At 31.3% G+C, this 25,636-nt stretch overlaps 1 protein-coding gene across 1 annotated transcript in view; it reads right to left on the bottom strand.

The window, feature by feature from the left end:
* Positions 1-25,623, bottom strand: part of LOC143073386 (putative tRNA(His) guanylyltransferase) — a 33,428-nt gene extending 7,805 nt beyond the window's left edge. Inside the window, exons 1-3 of the mRNA XM_076248886.1 lie at positions 25,566-25,623; positions 9,003-9,339; positions 5,956-6,132 (exon numbers count right to left, since the gene is read on the bottom strand). Coding sequence (XP_076105001.1) covers positions 5,956-6,132; positions 9,003-9,106 — 281 coding nt within the window. The 5' untranslated portion in view covers positions 9,107-9,339; positions 25,566-25,623. The remainder of the gene's footprint in view (positions 1-5,955; positions 6,133-9,002; positions 9,340-25,565) is intronic.
* Positions 25,624-25,636: the final 13 nt, after the last annotated feature.

The raw sequence follows: 25,636 nt of genomic DNA, 5'->3' as shown, positions 1-25,636 counted from the left end.
ATATTTATAAAACTTCATATTTGAGTTAATTTCTTTAAAATCTGTGAAATAAAGCAAATTTGGTTAAATTCTGAATGTTCCCCTTTTTCACCCTATATAGGTTGCATTTTTGTAAATATTGACAATGCAATTTCCCATAGGAACTCCTTTTACGGCTAAAACTGTACCACTTTTACTATGAAGTTTTGAAAAAATCTTATCCTAGAATTGAAAGTTCATATGCACCACAATTTTTTTCAAAGGTCAAAATATAGGGCTGTGCGGCATATTTTCAACATTTATATGCCCCGCACTTCTCAGAGTTGAAACTTACACTAATTTTCTTATTTACAGATTTCAATGTAAATAATATGCATGTGTTTATTTACTGGTAACATTCCCCGATATGGAACACAGAGCATAACTGGGAACCAGTATGTAAACAAAATTAGTTTTCTTTGAATATTCTATTTCTCCCCAAAAGAGGCATGTTGTCAGAAACAGCTGTATTTACAAAGTGCAACCTGTAGAGCAGGAGAAATGGATTTACAAAAAAAAACTTGTGACTAATATTGATCATAAGTCATGAATAATTCAGTACATTAATGATCAATCTTAATAAAGATGAAACTGACTCCAGCATTTTATTCTCTATGATTTAAAACATTATAAATGAAAGGTAATGCATTTATAATTTACTGAATATACAATAAAACATCTTAAGATCATAATAAGGGTGATTAAGTATTCATTTATAATTTATTTTACATCCAAATTTTGGGTTCCACTGACTCAAGTAACCCATTTTTATAATCATTGATCATCAAAATGTCACTCCTTAAAACTTGACTAAATTCAGTAATAATGTTTAGACCAAACATAACAACCAAAGGAATTAAGAATATGGAAACTTAAAAACGCGTTGCTCTTAATTATTTTTAACAACTTAATTCATATTTCATGAACAAACTTAAACAGGAATAGTTTTTCTTTACTGAATACTTAATAAATAATGTATCTACTTATATACAATTTGGAAATAATTTAAATCATTATGGCATTAAATTTCTGTTTACAGTTTTATTCAAGGATGTTTGCAGACAGAAAAAGAATTCACTTGAACTATTTAAGTATTTGTTTAAGAGATTTCCTTACGTAAATGTACATCTTAAAGAAAATAGTGGATACATTTTATTGTGTTAAACATATTTAGTTCTTTTAAGGTTTACTGATTTCTTGTATACTCAGAGTAAATTTCATTTATAGTATTTCTGTGTAACTAGGTAGCTGTCTCACATCATAATCAAATCATTTAATATTCCTGTTTTTAATTACAAATTTACAAAACATAAAGATTGATATACATGTATAAATATATATATCAAGTTTCTTTGTTAGAATTTTGAGTTAGTTTACAGCTTTTACATTAATGCTAGCAAGACAAATCTTTGTTTGGCTTGCTTGATTTGTTTGTATCAATGTTTGCTCAAGCATGGTAATTAAGATAGGCGGGGCTTCAGCTTGTATACATCATACTTAAATTTTATTGGACGTTATGTTGGAGGTTAAGGACACTAAATTTTAAAACATCACATGATACATATTCTCACATGTTTCCTTACCTGTAAATATACAATACAGACAGGAGTCTACTTCGTCGAAATTATCTTCCTATTACGCCAGTTCATTTTCACAATCGTAGAAACGGAAGACAATTTTTTTCAGAGATCCAACTTAAAGACTGTCGTCAAGCACTTTTAGTAAAATAGCTATTCGAACACACCTACTCTGATTTTGTGATCCACTGGATAGGTATTTCACTTGACCCCTATATTTCATCTTTTAGTACTGTGATTTTTTTTATGTTATAAAGTCAACCTGTAGCTTTGCTATTTAAAATGAAAGAGTCGGAGGCGAGATGATGTATCAAATACTCTTGTTTTGTACATTTTCAAGACAAAATATTCATCTCAAACACACCCTAACATAAAAAAGGTGCACTCGATTTTCTCTTTTCGATACAAATGTTTCCCATTTTTTGGAATATTTTCTTGAGTTGCATAATTGAAGGACAGACATAGAAATAACTGACTGGACTAATAGATTGATATGTTATAAAAACAATATTAGGTCAATTATTGTTGAAGGCCAGTTTCTCAGCCTCATACAAGAAAAAAGTTTATATTTTTCTTTCATTGACAAATTATTGTATTTTTACAGGTGAGAAAACATGTGAGAATATTTGTCATGTGATGTTTTAAAATTAAGTGTCCTTAACCTCCGACATAACGTCCAATACAATCTAAGTACTAGTATGATGTATACAAGCTGAAGCCCCGCCTATCTTAATTACCATGCTTGAGCAAACACTGATACAAACAAAGCCAGCAAGCCAAACATCAGATTTGTCTTGCTAGCATTGATGTAAAAGCTGTAAACATATTTATATATAGTGGATTGGGAAACAAGTTTTGCAACTTATATTAATCCCTTTCCACGTTGCAGGTGTGAGTGCTGCCTTGTAGCGGCATTAGCCTGCTCTTTTTCAAAATCTACAAGGGTGTCTTTTACTTGCAAGAGAAATGGCTCTCTCTTAACACTGGTCAGCCATTTATTATCCCCTTCCAAGGGACTATCATTGTTTCCTCAAGACCATACTCCCAAATGGTGTTAAGAGAGAGCCGAAAGTTCAGCCCCCGAAATTTTTATCCCAGTACGGGAATCAAACCAGTAATCTTTGAATTTTGAGTTGAGAGCAGAGATAGTAACCTGTGCTATAATCTGTCACATCTACTCCCACACAAGTCAATGCATATAGATTTCCTTGCCACTTTATAGCTTGTTTGTGCTGACGTAGTGTAAAGCAATCGCCAATCAATCAAGTATACAGCTTGACAACTGGTGCAGGTTCTACTAATCTTTTGTTAGACAAGTTGATTATCATTATCCTTTTATTTAGGGGGGGGGGTGGTCATTGATACCCCACAACTCTTTTTAATGTTGTATGAGCTATATCATATAGAAATCAACATTATGCAAGTGCACGTATACATGTACAAATTTAAGAATATGATTGATTTCAGAACATTCAAATACGAAATAAAAGATGAGTTTAAGTATGTTTTTGGTTTTTTTTAATTCTTATATCAACTCAATTTTTAAACAATTCGATACTTTGCATAGAGTTTTTTCTAACCAAAATCAGTTAACATAGGTATTGTATTCATTTGCATAAGGTTTATTTCTATCTCACACACCTCATATCATAATGTACAAAATAAAACACATTCCTCTACTGACGGTATAGTTTTATCAGTTTTTTATCGGAGAATTGTGACGGAAAGTGAAGGATCAGTCTTATCAAATACTTGGTATTTTGTCTCAATAAGTTACAATATAACGTCATTCAGGGGTACAATCAATATTGATTCAAAAGATCAGCTGGAGGCCACAATGTTTTTTACAAGTATGATTTAGATTTGATCTGACAAACCAATTAAATTGTTTGACTAGACATAAATATAATTCTTTTGAATTTTGGCCTGAATAAAAGAAATTATGTCACATTGAGAACATTTAATGATCAAATTATTTTTCTTTGAGTTCTTGAGGCAAAATTTTGACATCAAAACAAAGAATAAAATTACAACTTTGAAAGTAAAGATTTACAACAATTGAATTTATGAAGTGATTGAGACTAATAATCATCGTAGCATGCAATGTCAATAATTGTCATGACATATAATTACAGTAATAAAACAAAATAAATCTTAAAACTTACTAACATTTATAATTTGATTTATTTATATTAAAAAGGCATGGTCATAAAATTATAAAATACTCTATTAATGACTGTAGCTATCTTATTATTTTTTATTTTTTTTTAAATTGAAGTTTTAAATAAAGTTGCTCAAATTTCACCTTTATATTATGTATGATTATTATTTATTTGTCTTTTTAAGTTTAGTATAATGGAACAACATTTAAAAACAGTTAGGAAATAATTTTAATTGACTCTCCTTTTAATTATATTTTCCTTGCTTTTTAGCAAAAAAATGCACCAGGGCTAAAATACGAAACTCTTCGTTCATATAGCTATGTATTGCTGCTATCAATTGCAGAACAGGGGAAAAACTTTCTAGATTCTAGTTTCTTTTTTTTGAAAATTAACTGAAGAAAATTCAGAATTCAAGTCCTTTTATTCAAGATGTAACCCTAAGACCTGCCTGGAGTAAGTTTCAAAAAAAAAAAAAAAATCGGTCGTAAGTATACTGAATTGTTCATGACTTTAGATAGATCTTAGTCGTAGTTTTTTTGTGAAACAGACTCCTGGTGCTTAAATGATTGCTTCAAATAACTAATCAACAAAAATATCTTAAAATCCAGCTTAACTTATTACAAACTAAAAGTTATAGTTAAACCTATGGAATCATACCCATTATTCTTATTTTTTGTCTAATTTATAAGTTATGTTTTTAAAAATGTATGAATAATATTATAGAAAATAGCACATGATTAAAATGATAAATTCATACAAGAACTTATGTAAATGAGTATCAAATTCAAATATTTCTGGCTCAATAATATTCACTTACAACATTTAATACAACTACATTTATTGAATTTTCTTATTAACTATTCTATTACTGGTATGTTGTTGTGCTAATCGACTGTATTCAGGACTCAAATATCTCATTTAAATCAATTCACCAAACATAATTACCTATACTATACTGAATAAAATTGAGAATGGAAATGGGGAATGTGTCAAAGAGACAACAGCAGAAGGTCACCAACAGGTCTTCAATGTAGCGAGAAATTCCTGCACCCTGTATACTGAATACATACATTTAATTAACCTTTAAGATTCCCACAATTAAAATGAACAAAAAGGTTGGAACTTTTATTGAGTTCATCAATACAGAGTTAATAGGTGTTAAGATTACAAATTTAGTATCAAAAGCACAAAAAATTCTTTTAATAATTCTTTATAGTAATTTTATAGTAATTTTTTTACACTTATACCTTTTGTAATTAAATAATGTTAATATGCCATTCTTGGATCCTTACAACAAATGGCCATGAGTCTAAATTATGGTAAAAAATAAAAACTAACACAAAAGGGTCACAGGCACTATAGCGACCTAACCACTATCACGAAACTAGAAAACCAAAACCTATAGAATGATTTATTGGACTTTAAAAATTAGAATCATATGTCCTAGTTGCAATTCTCTCTTGATAATAGATTTAATGTAGGTCCAATCTTCATTTACTTGATAAAGTTTCATATGTCTCAATGAACGTGATCTCACACAATATAATTTTGTTTACATACATATTTACATATTTATGTACAACATGATTAAGATTCATTATCAAATGTTCTACTCTAATAATTAAACATTCCTGTTGAAATGCATTACACACTCAAACAAAACATTACAAATATTGATTAATGTCGATAACAACTTTTTATCTCATCCAAAATCTCTGGGTATTTAGTTTGTTCATATAATCTAATACTTAGGCAACAATACAAAAATCCAAATATTGTTTGTATGTGGTATATCGGTAATGTAAACAGATCACGTTAGATCTTTATATTGTTATTTACATGTAAGGATTTGTCTATTACCTTTTCACGTTTAAAACATTAACGTGTTGAAAAAAATCCGGATACTGTTCTAATAAAAAAATCATGTCCTAAAAATTTGTTATCCAGGGCCTTATATAGCATATTATAAAGTTAAGCTTTCGCTCATTTTTAAGTCAGTTTGGTGACCATTAGTTGTTTACAAACAAAGGTTGAAAAGTGAAAGCTCATAAACTAAACCACTACATGAACTAGAAAAAATGAAAACAAAGGAATAGCTCTAATATTGCTTTTGTTCATCTCTCAACATAGAGCAGAAACTAATCTCAAGCATGCTAAATATGTGTAGTATTTGTTCTTTTTTTGAGCTATAACCTTACCTTCCCCTTCTATTAAATACAGAAGTATTTTTCTTGAAAACAAAGCTGTATTCATCACTCTGTCCATAACTGAGGACAATATCTTTGTATTCTTCCATTACACACTGTGCAGCTTTAGTCATCAGATTCAAAGCTCTATCATCGTTAGGCTTTACAAAATGGTGGACATCAGAAAATCTGCAATAAAACAAGAGCAAATATACATTATATATGACATGTAGGGATTATTAGACATATTGCATGTAATCTTTTATTTTTTTCAAAGAACGAAAGTCTTGTTTTTTGCAAAATAAGTAATTGTTGAGTTGCTGTCTTATTCATACTATAAACTTTGTTATAAATCCATTCTTACTGCTGCGATTTTCCTTTCATCTTTCTAAAAGATAATATTCTATGTCGTGCTATGTGATAATTATTTATATACTGTAGATTCATATTTGGATACCAATTTTCCTTGTGAATATTTAATTTGATGGTTTTGCCAGTCTGTGTGAAATCAAGCTGACAGAAAATTTGAAATTGTTTTTGAATTCATAGTTCACTTAAACCACAATATCTATCAAAATCAGTATCCTAAGAATTACAAGAAATCCACAGTATGGGATGGCATATATTCAACTTTGTCAGTTGAATTCATTCATAAATTTTCCAAACTCAAAGTATTTTTTTCTTTAGTGATAAATTGTGTAAATGTGATTTATTGTGATATCTTCTTTTTTTATATTTTATATTATATATCTATAATCTAATCAGATTGTGAATAATAAATTCAAAATTAATATAAATAGTTATCAATATCATTCTTCTATTTGAACATCATTAGGAATATAAATTTAGAAGTTTTCATTTATACACGTATGAATTTATGGTTTTTATAGAACTTTAAATAGATTTTACGACTAAAGAATCTTTTCACACTCAAATTCCTTTCACTTATTTTGTAAAGCCAAATATATAAGAATTAAATGTTGCTTTACCAAATATTGTATATCTCTCTTGATATGTATAATTAAATTTGACCTCAATTTAGTTGTATAAATTCATCAATGAACATATTAAAATGCTTTAAATTTTTTTTATATTATTTTGGGATTATGCCAACATAGTATTTATAATATATAAGGTATGGTGTTCTTTTGATAAAATGCAGGTTTTATTCTAACTAACTTCACACCTGGATATTAAATGATCAATGAAGTTCTGAAACAGAATTTACTGTTCATTTCCAGCATTTGTAGACATTTTGTACAAATATTGATCAAATTAATTTTTTATAGATGAATATTTGAAAATATTTGATGTCAATGCAAAGAAACCAGTTTATATTTCACATAGAATAGGATCCTAGTTTATAAAGATTAATGATAAATTGTTGTATATAAAGATTCTAGTTTTACTTTTAACTTCTTTTTAGAGTAGACAACAGGAACTCCTTGAATCTTTTGAATTATTCAAATATAATTTTTGTTTGTTAATGTAAGGGACGACATCAAAAGTTCAATGAAGGATAAAAAACTTAATTCACATAGTTTTTTCACTGACCCCCCCCTCTTAACTTAATTTGGGAAAAATTGCTTGACCCGTATAGATATATATGTAAAAATCAATGTTGAATAACCAAATCTTGCAGCAGTTAAATCCCACCCCAAAACTATTTGAATTCAGTTTTTTATCTTACATCGATCTTTTGATGTCGTCTCTAAGAGTACTAAAACTAGTTTTGCAACTTCCACTAAGGGTTGTAAATGTGGACCGGTGTGTGCAGATGAATTGGAATTTAAAGGCGGATTTCATAATAAAAAAAAAATAAAAAATAACCTACAATTGATTTCTTCCCAATCTGCACGAACGGATGAAAAATGAGCATCAAGTGAGAGAACATATGAAATGAAAATTGAAAAAAAACACATTGCATGAAAATACTCGTTACTGCTGACTCCATAGGCAGAGTAGACCTTAAACAGTTTCTGCTGTTCCGTATTCTTATTCATTATTAAACTATTTTTTTACTCTTCAAACTTTTGAAGCAATGAAGCAAAAAAAATAATTCAAACTAATTCAACTCTGCCACATTCTGTATGTGCCTGTCCTAAGTCATGAGTCATAATTCAATTGTTTATATTTTGTCATTTGGGAGCCTTTGAAAGCAGACTATATGTTATGGGTTTTGCATCTTTGGTGAAAGCTGTATGGTGATCTTTAATTGTTTTAACTTCCGTGTCATTTGGTGTCTTGTAGAGAGTTGTCTCACTTACATTCATACCACATCTTCTCAACTTTATAAATGATATGCTGCAGCAAGTCATCATGCAGTTAACTGTTCCATCTCTTGTTTGTACCATCTTTGTTAACTAAGGGTACAAATCCAACCCCCCTACTCTTAACATGAGGGACGAGATCATAAGTCTTGGCAAGCAAAGATGTGTTTATAGTTTTATTTCGAATGTTTTAGTACTTTAAACTGAGCAATTTATTTACTGTGTTAAGTGTGAATTTTTAAAAGCTAACCTTTAAATTACCATTTTATTTCCCAATTGTCTGTACACAAAACCCCTTCCCCTTTTCCTTGTTTATGACCCTTATTAAAAATTAAAGAACTCTGAACCATAGACAATCTAATAATCTTAATATCTTTCATGCAATCTAGCAAATTAAATAAAGTCCAATGATTTAAATTTTCACTTCCGATTTTTTTTTCCAAATTGAAAGAATTTGCCAAAACTGAAAATAATCTATCCTGTCTGTGTTCACCTTGTAACATTTAATGAGCTTTCAACATAATTTAATAAAATTGTCACGAAAACTTTCATTCTTTATTTGTGCAAAGTAAAGCAATACACTTTTAATAGTCTAAATATTTAATTAAAACATCCATGCAATAGATCACTAACTAAACTTTCTGTTATAAAAATTTATACCTCAATAAAACAGGTCTTATCTTGAAAGGTGCTTAAACAAGGTGAAATATATGTCTATTTTATTTCTGTGCTTGACAAAATTGATTTGTAAATTGCCTTAAACTTATTCTAACATACGTTTAGACTCACCTGTGGAATGACTTCCCATCTATTCTAACAACTATCCAGCAATTAGGCAAACATTTGTCTTCCGACTCAAACTGCTTTACATATTCAAATTTACTTTTAGCCATGTTCGCTCAACTTATCCTTCCATAAAAATTGTTTTTCTGTTCACACCATAAAAATCGAAAGATTTGTTTACTATGCAGCAAAAAGATCACTATTCGTTTAAATTTTGAACAGACCCCAGTAACGAAGAATAAAAATCCTTGACAGACGTCCTGGTGGTTACATTATTATGACTGAAAATCCCATAAATTTAAACGGAATCTTGTTGACTGTTTAGTACTTCCAGTTAAATGGACTGAAAAATAAAGCAAATAAGATAATAGAATTATCCCTCATGTTAAATGACAAGACGATGTTTGGCACACTTAATTTATGCAACAATACATTACAATACTGGAATCATTTCAAACTTTAATAAGATTGGTTTTAAATCAAAGATGTTGAAAACATGATATATATTACCTCACAGTTATAAGATACAACTATTCTGAATTGTATATCAATTGTATTTCATACCTGAACGAGTGTTTGAATATTGATACATACAAATGGCTTTTACCCTTTTAATCTCAATCAGGTTTTTAAAAATATCTGAAAAATTCCAATTAAGGCAATTTCGATATTTACCTTGTCAAATTAATTTGTAAGTTTTATTCATTCATTGAAGGTAAATAAGTTTGTATAACTTAAACTTGAACCCTTAATGTGTTTTAGATGTTTATAAAGTAGTAAAAGATTGTACATAATCCTGGTTCAATGAGAAATTATAATAAATGACCTCAGATACATGTACAATATTTCACTAAATTATACTGTAGCATTTTAAATAATGAAGATTTCAAACTTATAAAAACGTTGGTATACAAATTTCCTTATACCTAAAGGGCTGTTGTGAGACCTGTATCAAAATGTCTCTGAGCCAGATTACCTCAAAGATCTATTTTAAGGCTCTATTTTATAACTGTTCTCATGGCTTACTGAGTCTCCTATGTGGCGGTTTTATTTTCAATAAATGGTAAAACTTATTCTCATCAATGATTAAATATCTATTTTGAAATCAAGTCTGTTTAAGTATGGTTTTTAAGACAATGATGAACAACTCGGGCACCATTAGATATATTTCAGAGCTATCCCTGAGTAGGGTTCCACAGAACCTGCATGTCTAGTATGGAACTGATACTGTAAGTGTAAACATGTAATATTAATTGACAAAAATTAAAATTTATCAATAAACATAAGATTTTTTTTCTTTTAAATCAAAACTTTTTACCTCAGATGCTATTCATCGTTATTATTTGATTTAAAACTAGAGGCTCTAAAGAGCCTGTGTCGCTCACCTTGGTCTATGTGAATATTAAACAGAGGACGCAGATGGATTCATGACAAAATTGTGTTTTGGTGATGGTGATGTGTTTGTACATCTTACTTTACTGAATATTCTTGCTGCTTACAATTATCTCAATCTATAATGAACTTGGCCCAGTGGTTTCAGTGTAAAACGTTAGTAAAAATTTACAAATTTTATGAAAATTGTTTAAAATTGACTATAAAGGACAATAACTCCTTAGGGGGTCAATTGACCATTTTGGTTGTGTTGACTTATTTTTAGATCTTATTTTGCTGTCCATTATTGCTGTTTACAGTTTATCTCTATCTATAATAATATTCAAGATAATAACAAACCAGGTGCTCCGCAGGGCGCAGCTTTATACGACCGCAGAGGCCGAACCCTGAACAGTTGGGGCAAGTATGGACAAAACATTCAAGCGTGATACACCTCTGAATTTGGATTGTGATCAAATTTTTGACATTACATGGTTTTTTTTTACACAAAACAAATGTCAAGATTTTACAAATCAATTAAAGATTTCTTCTTCAAACTTTTTAAATCTAAAATTAAATAGTTGACACAGCATAGGTTTCTGACACAGAATGAATGTGGTCTAATGAACTTAAAAGTTTTTTTTTGCCTTTCAGCAATTCACTATGCTGTTGAATATTAATCCTCTCAAAAAAATGTTTGAAGAAATTTTCTTTTTATTTATGAAATCTGAAATGAGAAAAATTTAACCCCCCCCCCCCCTTTTTTTTCACATCCCCGTTTCCCTTTCTCCAAAACTGATATCAATTCAAATTCAAATTTCTAATGGAGTTTGCAACAATAACTACTCTTTTAAATACATCATAAAATATTAAAATGTAAAATAAAGTGCTTGTTATCACTGAATGGTAAAGATTGGTTGGTAGTAAAAGTGAATATACATTGTTTATTGTATAAAACAATAAAAAAAACTTCATCAGCAACATTTTATATTGGCAAATTTCCAATGAAGTTATTTACATAAAGTTATTGGCAAATAAAAATAGAAAATGACATCATAGTCATGTCTGGCAAATGTCCAACATACATTATCTAACCAGGTGCTCCGCAGGGCGCAGCTTTATACGACCGCAGAGGTCGAACCCTGAACAGTTGGGGCAAGTATGGACAAAACATTCAAGCGTGATACAGCTCTGAATTTGGATTGTGATCAAATTTTTGACATTACATGGTTTTTTTTTACACAAAACAAATGTCAAGATTTTACAAATCAATTAAAGATTTCTTCTTCAAACTTTTTAAATCTAAAATTAAATAGTTGATCATGACACAGCATAGGTTTCTGACACAGAACGAATGTGGTCTAATGAACTTAAAAGTTTTTTTTTGCCTTTGAGCAATTCACTATGCTGTTGAATATTAATCCTCTCAAAAAAATGTTTGAAGAAATTTTCTTTTTATTTATGAAATCTGAAATGAGAAAAATTTAACCCCCCCCCCCTTTTTTTCACATCCCCGTTTCCCTTTTTCCAAAACTGATATCAATTCAAATTTCTAATGGAGTTTGCAACAATAACTACTCTTTTAAATACATCATAAAATATTAAAATGTAAAATAAAGTGCTTGTTATCACTGAATGGTAAAGATTGGTTGGTAGTAAAAGTGAATATACATTGTTTATTGTATAAAACAATAAAAAAAACTTCATCAGCAACATTTTATATTGGCAAATTTCCAATGAAGTTATTTACATAAAGTTATTGGCAAATAAAAATAGAAAATGACATCATAGTCATGTCTGGCAAATGTCCAACATACATTATCTAAAAACATTTTAGATAAGATAAGGAAAAAAAGCTTCATCAGCAACATTTTATATTGGCAAATTTCCAATGAAGTCATTTACATAAAGTTATTGGCAAATAAAAATAGAAAATGACATCATAGTCATGTCTGGCAAATTTCCAACATATATTATCAACTACTATTCTATACAAAGAAAGATAACTCCAATTGAAAATTAATTGCTATTGCACAATATTGTGCAATTAGATATTTCTTGCTATTGTGCAATACTGTGCGATTGAAAATTTCTTGCTATTGCACAATATTTCATATGGAATCCTGATTTGGACCAACTTGAAAACTGGGCCCATAATCAAAAATCAAAGTACATATTTAGATAAAGCATATCAAATAAGCCCAAGAATTTAATTTTTGTTAAAATCAAACTTAGTTTAATTTTGGACCCTTTGGACCTTAATGTAGACCAATTTGAAAACTGGACCAAAAATTAAGAATCTACATACACAGTTAGATTTTGCATATCAAAGAACCCATTTATTCAATTTTTGATGAAATCAAACAAAGTTTAATTTTAGACCCCCATTTGGACCAACTTGAAAACTAGGCCAATAATTAAAAATCTAAGTACATTTTTAAATTCAGCATATCAAAGAACCCCAAGGATTCAATTTTTGTTAAAATCAAACTAAGTTTAATTTTGGACCCTTTGGACCTTAATGTAGACCAATTTGAAAACGGGACCAAAAGTTAAGAATCTACATACATAGTTAGATTCGGCATATCAAAGAACCCCAATTATTCAATTTTTGATGAAATCACACAAAGTTCAATTTTGGACCCTTTGGGCCCCTTATTCCTAAACTGTTAGGACCAAAACTCCCAAAATCAATACCAACCTTCCTTTTGTGGTCATAAACATTGTGTTTAAATTTCATTGATTTCTATTTACTTAAACTAAAGTTATTGTGCGAAAACCTAGAATAATGCTTATTTGGGCCCTTTTTTGGCCCCTAATTCCTAAACTGTTGGAACCAAAACTCCCAAAATCAATCCCAACCTTTCTTTTGTGGTCATAAACCTTGTGTCAAAATTTCATAGATTTCCATTAACTTAAACTAAAGTTATAGTGCGAAAACCAAGAAAATGCTTATTTGGGCCCTTTTTGGCCCCTAATTCCTAAAATGTTGGGACCAAAACTCCCAAAATCAATACCAACCTTCCTTTTGTGGTCATAAACCTTGTGTTAAAATTTCATAGATTTCCATTCACTTTTACTAAAGTTAGAGTGCGAAAACTAAAAGTATTCGGACGCCGGACGACGACGACGACGACGACGACGACGACGACGACGAAGACGCAGACGCCAACGTGATAGCAATATACGACGAAAAATTTTTCAAATTTTGCGGTCGTATAAAAACATTTTAGATAAGATAAGGAAAAAAAGCTTCATCAGCAACATTTTATATTGGCAAATTTCCAATGAAGTTATTTACATAAAGTTATTGGCAAATAAAAATAGAAAATGACATCATAGTCATGTCTGGCAAATTTCCAACATATATTATCAACTACTATTCTATACAAAGAAAGATAACTCCAATTGAAAATTAATTGCTATTGCACAATATTGTGCAATTAGATATTTCTTGCTATTGTGCAATACTGTGCAATTGAAAATTTCTTGCTATTGCACAATACTTGATATGGAATCCTGATTTGGACCAACTTGAAAACTGGGCCCATAATCAAAAATCAAAGTACATATTTAGATAAAGCATATCAAATAAGCCCAAGAATTTAATTTTTGTTAAAATCAAACTTAGTTTAATTTTGGACCCTTTGGACCTTAATGTAGACCAATTTGAAAACTGGACCAAAAATTAAGAATCTACATACACAGTTAGATTTGGCATATCAAAGAACCCATTTATTCAATTTTTGATGAAATCAAACAAAGTTTAATTTTGGACCCCCATTTGGACCAACTTGAAAACTAGGCCAATAATTAAAAATCTAAGTACATTTTTAAATTCAGCATATCAAAGAACCCCAAGGATTCAATTTTTGTTAAAATCAAACTAAGTTTAATTTTGGACCCTTTGGACCTTAATGTAGACCAATTTGAAAACGGGACCAAAAATTAAGAATCTACATACATAGTTAGATTCGGCATATCAAAGAACCCCAATTATTCAATTTTTGATGAAATCACACAAAGTTCAATTTTGGACCCTTTGGGCCCCTTATTCCTAAACTGTTAGGACCAAAACTCCCAAAATCAAACCCAACCTTCCTTTTATGGTCATAAACCTTGTGTTTAAATTTCATAGATTTCTATTTACTTATACTAAAGTTATGGTGCAAAAACCAAAAATAATGCTTATTTGGGCCCCTTTTTGGCCCCTAATTCATAAACTGTTGTGACCTCAACTCCAAAAATCAATCCCAACCTTCCTTTTGTGGTCATAAACCTTGTGTTACAATTTCATTGATTTCTATTTACTTATACTAAAGTTATTGTGCGAAAACCAAGAATAATGCTTATTTGGGCCCTTTTTTGGCCCTTAATTCCTAAACTGTTGGAACCAAAACTCCCAAAATCAATCCCAACCTTCCTTTTGTGGTCATAAACCTTGTGTCAAAATTTCATAGATTTCTATTAGCTTAAACTAAAGTTATAGTGCGAAAACCGAGAAAATGCATATTTGGGCCCTTTTTGGCCCCTAATTCCTAAAATGTTGGGACCAAAACTCCCAAAATCAATCCCAACCTTCCTTTTGTGGTCATAAACCTTGTGTTAAAATTTCATTGATTTCTATTCACTTTTACTAAAGTTAGAGTGCGAAAACTAAAAGTATTCGGACGACGACGACGACGCCAACGTGATAGCAATATACGACGAAAAATTTTTCAAATTTTGCGGTCGTATAAAAACGGCAAAATTTCCTTAAAATTACCAATTCAGGGACAGCAACCTAATGGGTTGTCCAATCCATCTGAAAATTTCAGGGCAGATAAACATGACCTGATTTACAATATAACCCCAGTCAGATTTGCTCTATATGCTTTGGTTTTTGAGTAATAAGCCAAAAACAGCATTTTACCCCTATGTTCTATTTTTAGGCGTGGCGGCCATCAACGGACACATTTTTTAATCAAGATATCCCAAAGATGATTGTGGCCAAGTTTGGATTAATTTGGCACAGTAGTTTCAGAGGAGAAGATTTTTGTAAAAGATTGTTACTAAGATTTACGAACTAGAGGCTCTGAAGAGCCTGTGTTGCTCACCTTGGTCTATGTGCATATTAAACAATGGACACAGATAAATTCATGACAACATTGTGTTTTGGTGATCAGGATGTGTTTGTAGATCTTACTTTACTGGACATTCTTCTTGCTACAATTATCTCTATCTATAATGAACTTGGCCCAGTAATTACAGTGGAAAATATATTCTAAAAATTTACAAAAAATTTACAAAAATCTAATGAAAATTGTTAAAAAATGACTATAAAGGGCAATAACTCCTTAAGGGGTAAACTGACAATTTTGGTCATGTTGACTTATTTGTAGATCTTACTTTGCTGAATATTATTGCTGTTTACAGTTTATCTCTATCTATTATAATATTCAAGATAATAACCAAAAACTGCAAAATTTCCTTAAAATTACTAATTCTGGGGCAGCAACCCAAAACAGGTTGTCTGTTTTGTCTGAAAATTTCAGGGCAGATAGATCTTGACCTGATAAACATTTATCTTCTGTCAGATTTGCTCTAAATGCTTCAGTTTCCGAGATATAAGCCAAAATCTACATTTCACCCCTATGTACTATTTTTAGCCATGGCGGCCATCTTGGTTGGTAAGCAGGGTCACGCCACACATTTTTAAAACAAGATACCCAAATGAAGATTGTGGCCAAGTTTGGTTAAATTTGGCCCAGTAGTTTCAGAGGAGAAGATTTTTAAAAAGAATACTAAAATTTTAGAAAAATGGTTAAAAATTAACTATAAAGGGCAAAAACTCCTTAATGGGTCAACTGACAATTTTGGTCATGTTGACTTATTTGTAGATTTTATTTTGCTGAACATTATTGCTGTTTACAGTTTATCTCTATCTATTATAATATTCAAGATAATAACCAAAAACTGCAAAATTTCCTTAAAATTACTAATTCAGGGGCAGCAACCCAACAACGGGTCGTCCGATTTGTCTGAAAATTTCAGGGCATATAGATCTTGACCTAATAGATTATTTTACCCCTGTCAGATTTGCTCTAAATGCTATTGTTTTAGAGTTATAAGCCAAAATCTACATTTTACCCCTATGTTTTATTTTTAGCCATGGCGGCCATCTTGGTTTGTTGGCAGGGTCACCCCACACATTTTTTAAACTAGATACCCCAATGATGATTGTGGCAAAGTTTGGATTAATTTGGCCCAGAAGTTTCAGAGGAGAAGATTTTTGTAAAAGATTACTAAGATTTATGAAAAATGGTTAAAAATCGACTATAAAGGGCAATGACTCCTAAAGGGGTCAACTGACCATTTCAGTCATGTTGACTAATTTGTAAATCTTACTTTGCTGAACATTATTGCTGTTTACAGTTTATCTCTATCTATAATAATATTCAAGATAATAACCAAATACAGTAAAATTTCCTTAAAATTACCAATTTAGGGGCAGCAACCCAACAACGGGTTGTCCGATTCATCTGAAAATTTGAGGGCAGATAGATCTTGACCTGGTTAACAATTTTAATCATGTCAAATTTGCTCTAAATGCTTTGGTTTTTGAGTTATAAGCCAAAAACTGCATTTTTTCCCTATGTTCTATTTTTAGCCATGGCGGCCATCTTGGTTGGTTGGCCGGGTCACCGGACACAATTTTTAGACTCGATACCCTAATAATGATTTTGGCCACTTTTGGTTAAATTTGGCCCAGTTGTTTCAGAGGAGAAGATTTTTGTAAAAGTTAACAACGACAGACGACAGATGAGGGACGACGGACGACGACGGACGCCAAGTGATCAGAAAAGCTCACTTGGCTCTTTGGGCCAGGTGAGCTAAAAAACAGCAAAATTTCCTTAAAATTACCAATTCAGGGACAGCAACCCAACAACGGGTTGTCCGATTCATCTGAAAAGTGTAATAATGTCCAAAAATGTTATAAATGTAAACATGTTATTGTAAACTTCAAAACAAACTTATTTCACTTTTAAGTAAAATACAGGATAAAAAATACAAATATTTATTAAGACATACATGTAATGCCTCTGTCAAATTTCATAAAATCCAATGAAGGTGTGACAGAGTCGTTTGATGTCAAAAACAATAACACTTTAACCATGTTATGCAATTTAATGTAAAGTGCAAATAAAAGTATTTTTTTTATTAATAAAAACCAGATGCTCTGCAGGGCACAGCTTTATACGACTGCAGAGGTTGAACCTTGAACAGTTGGGGCAAGTATGGACACAACATTCAAGCTGGATTCAGCTCTAAATTTGGATTGTTATTAAATAGTTGACACAGCATAGGTTTCTGACACAGAATGAATGTGGTCTAATGAACTTAAAAATTTTTTTTTTTTGCTTTTGAGCAATTCACTATGCTGTTGAATATTAATCCTCTCAAAAAAGGTTTGAAGAAATTTTCTTTTTATTTATGAAATCTGAAATGAGAAAAATTTACCCCCCCCCCCATTTTTATTTCACAGCCCCCTTTCCCTTATTCCAAAACTGATCTCAATTCAAATTTCTAATAGATTTGCAACATTAACTACTCATTCAAATAAATCATAAAATATTAAAATGTAAAAAAAGTGCTTGTTATCACTGAATGGTAAAGATTGTTTTAATTTACAGTTGGTAGTAAAAGTGAATAATATACATTGTATATTGTGTAAAACAATGATTTAAGTTGATTCAACTACTATACTGGACAAAGAAAGATAACTCTAATTGTAAATTTCTTGCTATTGCGCAATATTGTGCAATTAGATATTTCTTGCTATTGCGCAATACTGTGCAATTGAAAATACTTGCTATTGCACAATACTGTGCAATTGAAGATTTCTTGCTATTGTGCAATACTGTGCAATTAAAAATTTCTTGCTATTGCACAATACTGTGCAATTGAAGATTTCTTGCTATTGTGCAATACTGTGCAATTAAAAATTTCTTGCTATTTCACAATACTGTGCAATTGAAGATTTCTTGCTATTGCTGAATACTGTGCAATTGAAAATTTCTTGCTATTGCACAATACTTAATATAATAATTTTGTATCCTGATTTGGACCAACTTGAAAACTGGGCCCATAATCAAAAATCTAAGTACATGTTTAGATTCAGCATATCAAAGAAGCCCAAAAATTCAATTTTTGTTAAAATCAAACTTAGTTTAATTTTAAACCCTTAGGACTTTAATGTAGACCAATTTGAAAACGGGACCAACAATTAAGAATCTACATACACAGTCAGATTTGGCATATCAAAGAACCCAAATTATTCAATTTTTGATGAAATCAAACAAAGTTTAATTTTGGACGCCGATTTGGACCAAATGAAAACTGGGCCAATAATCAAAAAATCTAAGTACATTTTTAGATTCAGCATATCTAAGAACCCCAAGAATTCAATTTTTGTTAAAATCAAACTCAGTTTAATTTTGGACCCTTTGGACTTTAATGTAGACCAATTTGAAAACCGAACCAAAAATTAAGAATCTACATACACAGTTAGATTTGGCATATCAAAGAAAAACAATTATTCAATTTTTGATGAAATCAAACAAAGTTCAATTTTGGACCCTTTGGGCCCCTTATTCCTAAACCGTTGGGACCAAACCTCCCAAAATCAATCCTAACCTTCCTTTTATGGTCATAAACCTTGTGTTTAAATTTCATAGATTTCTTTTTACTTATACTAAAGTTATTGTGCGAAAACCAAGAAAAATGTTTATTTGGGCCCCTTTTTGGCCCCTAATTCCTATACTGTTGGGACCAAAACTCCAAAAATCAATCCCAACCGTCCTGTTATGGTCATAAACATTGTGTCAAAATTTCATAGATTTCTATTAACTTATACTAAAGTTATGGTGCGAAAACCAAGAAAAATGCTTATTTGGGCCCCTTTTTGGCCCCTAATTCCTAAACTGTTCAGACCTCAACTCCCAAAATCAATCCCAACCGTCCTTTTATGGTCATAAACCATGTGTTAAAATTTCATAGATTTCTATTAACTTATACTAAAGTTATAGGGCGAAAACCAAATGTCTTCGGACGACGACGACAACGTGATACCAATATACGACCAAAAAATTATCAATTTTTGCAGTCGTATAAAAATGAGAAAAAAAGAGAATAAAAACAAAGTTATACAATTATGAAAGGGTGAATTAACATGAGTAATAAATCAATGGTGTATAGATGGTGATCATATGTTTCTTACAAGGACCTTTGATATTGACATGATTGAACGCAATTCCAGTGTTCATTGGTCAACTTAAATTTTTTCAAATAAGGATTATCAGTTTCCTAGAAAAAAGTAAAATCATAAAAATACTTAACTCTGAGGAAAATTGAAAATGGAAATTTCCTAATGAAATGGCAAAAATAAAAGCTCAAGCACATCAAACGAATGGAAAACAACTGTCATATTCCTGACTTGGTACAGACATTTTCTTGGTGGATTGAACCTGGTTTCATAGCTAGCAAAACCGCTCACTTGAATAACAGTCAGTCAGGATTCTACTTCGTCAAAATTATCTCCCCATTACGCCACTTCATTTTCACAATCATAGAAATGGAAGCCATTGGAGGGATGACGCGCTGCCAATTTTGCTCTTGGAAACAGATAAATTTATCCACATTACACCATTATGATCCTTATATGTCAGTTGTATTTTAAAAGACAAATTAATGTATCAACTAGCTAATGAGCATCAGTTAATGAGCTTGTCTGCATTGATTCAATTCAAAACTATTGTCTGATCGGCTGTCAGGTGGAATTTTTGAAAATTCATAAACATTTAAAAAAAATCTAATTAAATATTTCGTGGAAGGGCAGACTAGATTTTTTTTAGGGGTTAAAGACTATAAACCCTAGTTATCACACACAAAAAAATTATAATTTTTCGAAGTAAGCATTTTCATCATCCAACTTGAAAGACTGTCGTCAAGTACTTTCAGTAAAAAAATAGCTATTCGAATACACCTACTCTGTTTTTGTGATTCATTAGATAGGTATTTTACTTGACCCATATATTTCATCCTTTAGTACTGTAATTTTTTTATGTTATAGAATCTGAAGCGAGACGATGTATGAAATATTCTTGCTTTGTACGATATAAAGACAAAATATTCAAATCAAACACGCCCTAACATAAAAAGGTGCACTCGATATTCTCTTTTCGATACAATTGTTACCCATTTTTTGGAATTTTTTCTTGAGTGACAAAATGGAATTTTATGTGACTGTCAGTCGAAAACCCAGTTGAAACAGAACAAAAGAATCGGAGCTCTTTGTTAGAGAAGGCGATAAATGCTTACTGTAATGTTTACTATAGTGACAACAATTTCAAAAGTTGATAGAAACAAACAAAATTACAATTTTCTTCTCAATTAAGAAATGTTTTATTTTAAAAACACCATTTGCTTAAGTTTCCAATTTATCTATTACATAGTAATGCAGAATAGTTAGATATCAAGTCGATGACATTGGTATCTTTCAAGTTGGATGTAGAAAATGCATAACCTCCGATTTAAAAAAAAAATTACCACGGAAGGGAAACATATTAATCTATTAGTTCAGTAATTTTCGTGTCTGCCCTTCCATTCTATTGACAACGATCGATGTGTGAACATAATAGGTAAAAATGTCAAAAATAGGGGTACGTGCGTATGACATTTACGCCGAATTTTAAAATTTTCATTCTTTCATTTGCGCCGATTTTATAATTGTTTCTTATTGGATTTTCAGGTAAGTTAATACTTGTACATGTACTATACCTTATCTTACTAGGTTACAAGGCTCCGTGTTAAAGGCTGTAACTTGACCTATAATGGTTTACTTTTATAAATTGATACTTGGATGGAGAGTTGTCTCATTGGCACTCATACCAAAATTTTCTATATCTTTAAAATGTCTTGTGCATATAGTGCTTTTAAACTGAATTATTCTACTCAAAATCCTACTTCCACCTTCCGTGATAAGAAGAGGACAACAGTTATATACGTTATGATTGACAATTCATAATATAAAATTTTGTACAACTAGCTGACAGAAGAGGTCTAATGATAAATGAAAAATAACATGACTTGGATGGAGAGCTGTCTCATTGGCACTCATACCACATCTTATATCTATTCACCTGTAATTTACCTGTAAAAAAAATCAGCGCAAATGAAAAAAAAATCAGCGAAAATGAAAGAAAATATCCTCACAAATGAAATACAGATCGGCACAAATGCAAAACACCGAGGGGTACAGCAGTCAACAGTGTGTTATAATCTTAATCACTTAGTATAAAAACAAACAAATATTTTACAAAGAAGCACAAAAAGGCATTTTAATAACAACCTCATTCATTGCGTTTATTTTTTAATTTTATTTATCTATCTTGAATCCACCCATAAAGCTCTTTTATTATGATGGAGGAACAGATAAATAATGTATTGAAAAAATAATTATTTAAGGAAAGGCTGTAACATTTTGTCTGTCTATGAAGAAATAACATAACTAGAGGCTATAAAGAGCCTTTGTTGCTCACCTGGGTCTTTGTGCATATTAAACAAAGGACACATGACAAAATTATGTTTTGGTGATCGTGATGTGTTTGTCGTTCTTACTTTACTGGAAATTCTTGCTGCTTACAATTATCTATAATTAATTTGGCCCAGAAGTGACTGTTGAAAATAATTTGTAACCAGATGCTCCGCAGGGCGCAGCTTTAAACAACCGCAGAGGTCGAAACCTGAACAGTTGGGACAAGTATGGACACAACATTTAAGCTTGATACAGCTCTAAATTTGGATTGTGATTAAATAGTTGACACAACATAGGTTTCTGACACAGAATGAATGTGGTCTAAGAACTTAAACTTAAAAACTTAAAAATTTTAAATTGGACATTTACCTATTATGGTCCAATATCCAAAATCTAAATACATGGTTAGATTCAGCCTATCATAGAACCCCAAGAATTCAATTTTTGATGAAATCAAATGATGTTCAATTTTAGAACCTTAAGACCTCAATGTGGACCAATAGACAACTTTCGAGTTTGATGCATTTCCTTCAAAAACTCTGGTTTTAGTGAATGTCATTTGTGCGTTTAGGGGCGTCGTCACTTCCATTCCAATGTTGAGCGAGTGGTTGGAAAACTATAATTCTATATTGTACGAATTATTCGGCAAATTGAATTCTCAAAATTGACAATCAGCATTGCTGTCATTAGGGAATTGTCATTAAGTACCTACAGAACAACCATTATTTCTAGTTTATCCTGCACAATGACGATAACTAAAACGCTTAATGAACGTAAATAGTGCAGGGATACAGGCGACCCCCTCTATCTGGTAAATGACGTCATAAAGGCGCGTATAATTGATGAGTTTTTTCCGGTGACGGATGAACTCGAAAGTGGTCTATTTGATAACCGGGCCCAAATATTAAAAATCTAAACACATGGTTAAATTCAGCATATTGAAGAACCCCATATATTCAATTTTTGTTGAAATTAAACAAAGTTTAATTTTGAATCCCGATTTGGACCAACTTGAAAACTGGGCCCATAATCAAAAATCTAAGTACATGTTTAGATTCAGTATATCAAAGAACCATATCACGGTTAGATTTGGCATATCAAAAAACCCCAATAATTCATTGTTTGATGAAATCAAACAAAGTTTAATTTTGGACCCTTTTGACCCCTAATTCCTTAACTGTTGGGACCAAAACTCCAAAAATCAATCTCCTTAGTGAGATGTGATGGGATTTGAAAGAGAAGCGCTCCTTCGTGTACTGTGCTACAATGTTTGGATTTTACTATAGTATAAAGGGTCATATGTAAATAATGTTCTTTTTATATTGTTCAATTCATATCTGAGTATACAATTAAAGTAACAGTTCAAATTCAAAGTTGTTTAAATTTAGGTTCTTGTGAGACACTACCACCTAAATATCTAGCACTAAAAAGGTTGGGTTTTTTTTTTTTTATGTCAAATAGGTACTTAAAGAAACTATAATATATCAATTACAATTTAATTAAAAACTATCTTGTGTATGAAATTCAGTGTTTCTCATCAAAAGATAAATAAAGTTAAGCTGGGCCATTTTCGGATATATATATTTTCTTCGATCAGCTGTTCCATCCATGCGTCTGTAGTTATTATCCTAAAAATAAGGATTTCTGTCATAACTGGTCTGGTTCTAATTCGTAGTTAGAAACCGGTCAATGGCAGACAAATGCAAGAAAATTTACAAAAATAAACGATGTTTGACAAGCTATTTGGAAAGGAAAATTACATTTTTAATGCAATAAATAGATTAAACATTTACTGGAGGCAACTTTTATGACGTTTAAATAAAGTAACAAACTTATTTTGCTGCCAAAAGTTAGGTTGATGTACGTTTTTTGAGTAACAAGCACCGAAAGTGCATGACAAATTGACATATGATTGATGAAAAGTTGTCTTTTTATTAAATAACCTGCTACACACTGTAAAGACAATGCTTCAACCGCTTTTCTTAAGAAAATGTATCGTTTATGTCTGAATTTATCTAATATAAATAAAAATTTGATGTTTCAACAACTTCATAAAGATTGAAAATGTCTGATGATGAAAGCGACTGACAGTGAGTATCGTAAACAACAGGGCGACTTGTTTTTGCTTTTGTGGGTCTGTGACAGCGAAGTGACGGTCAGGAAAGTGAATTCTTAGCCCTAGTCACCTGGTAGTGTGAGCCCTGCTGTATAATACATTCTGTACCTGTATGGGTAATGGCGGCAAAGAATCCCAAGTAGGCTCTATCACAACAGGGGATAGAAAATGCAATTAGTTCTGAGTATTACTATTAGGGCTGCTTTAAACCCTTTGGTTGACACAGCTGTCACTAATTTGCTGCCTTAAAGGTAGTTCAAATAATTAAATAATTGGACTACCTTCAAGGTTGTTCCAGTCAACAGCAGCTCTAAGTTTTTATTTGGGATTGTCTTTCCCAATGTTTGTAGTCATGGAAGTAGTCAAAGCAACTGTATCCGGAGAGCACGTATCTACTCTACAAATTCATATCGTCACCACCGGGATTTGAACCCCGGTCGCTGCGTTAACCCACTGAGCCAATGAATCGATTCCCTAGCTCAGTTGATAAAGACTGGCTTTATATGTTCTACCTGTACTAAGGGGAAGCAACCCCCCTACACTATTCCCCCACCACAAGAGTCATCATATCTTTATATATGACTCTTAACAACACAAACCCTGGCTATACTCTAGATAACCATCATGGATTTTTTAGTTGGGCGGCAAATGTAACCGGAGAGCATAATTCATCTTACAAATCGTATGTCTCCACTGGGACTCGAACCCAGTACCTCTGTGTTACAAGGCAGCGCATTAACCGACTGAGCTAAAGAAGTACTTTCCTAGCTCAGTTGATTAAGACTGGCTATATATATGTTCTACCTGTACTAAAGGGAAGCAACCCCACTACACAACAAACAAAAAAAGCCTTTCAAAACATAATTATTATTTTGACTATTATTTTGACTACAATTATGACATTGTTTGATTAGTCTGAGATTACTCTGACTTCCAAAGGCTGTTTTGCCAGACAAGCTGTTGGACATTAGAGTAATCTCGGACTAGTCTATGTTCCTATGTTCGATGAAACAGTCAGAAAATTGTATGGTTTGATTTGGCATTGCTGGTACCTGATTCTCCACCACCCCATAGAAAATATTAACCTCTGTTGTTTTCATAAAATTTCTAGATCTTGCATCATTTTTGTGATACTTCCATCATTTCTTTATTTGTAGTCTTTAGACTTTATAATTATATTGATCTCTTTATTGGTCCCTTCTTTGTATTCTTTCGAGTTGGTCTATTCCTTTTATTGTGTATGGATCATGTATAATGGGATATTCCCTATTTGATATTACTCGTAATGTATGTGTACATTTTTCAAAAAACACTGCTAGTGCTATCAGTACCAGTAAGTGAGTGATCTTGAACTTGTTTCCTTTTTTTTTTTGTCTTGCGTATTTTTGTGAAAATATCTTTTATAACGGTCGTGATCATTTTATAACGGTCGTGATCATTTAAATTTAGATTATCATAATTACCCACCGAAATTGATTATAAAATGACATATATATTTAAAACTTACTGTTATTGTTGTGAGACACACACGTGGAAATCGACCGTGAATGATTCTAATTTTAGATTTCAAGCACAGAG

The sequence above is a fragment of the Mytilus galloprovincialis genome, chromosome 4 (genome assembly GCF_965363235.1).
Source record: "Mytilus galloprovincialis chromosome 4, xbMytGall1.hap1.1, whole genome shotgun sequence".
Lineage (NCBI taxonomy): Eukaryota > Metazoa > Mollusca > Bivalvia > Mytilida > Mytilidae > Mytilus > Mytilus galloprovincialis.
This window is presented reverse-complemented; position numbering and strand designations above follow the sequence as displayed.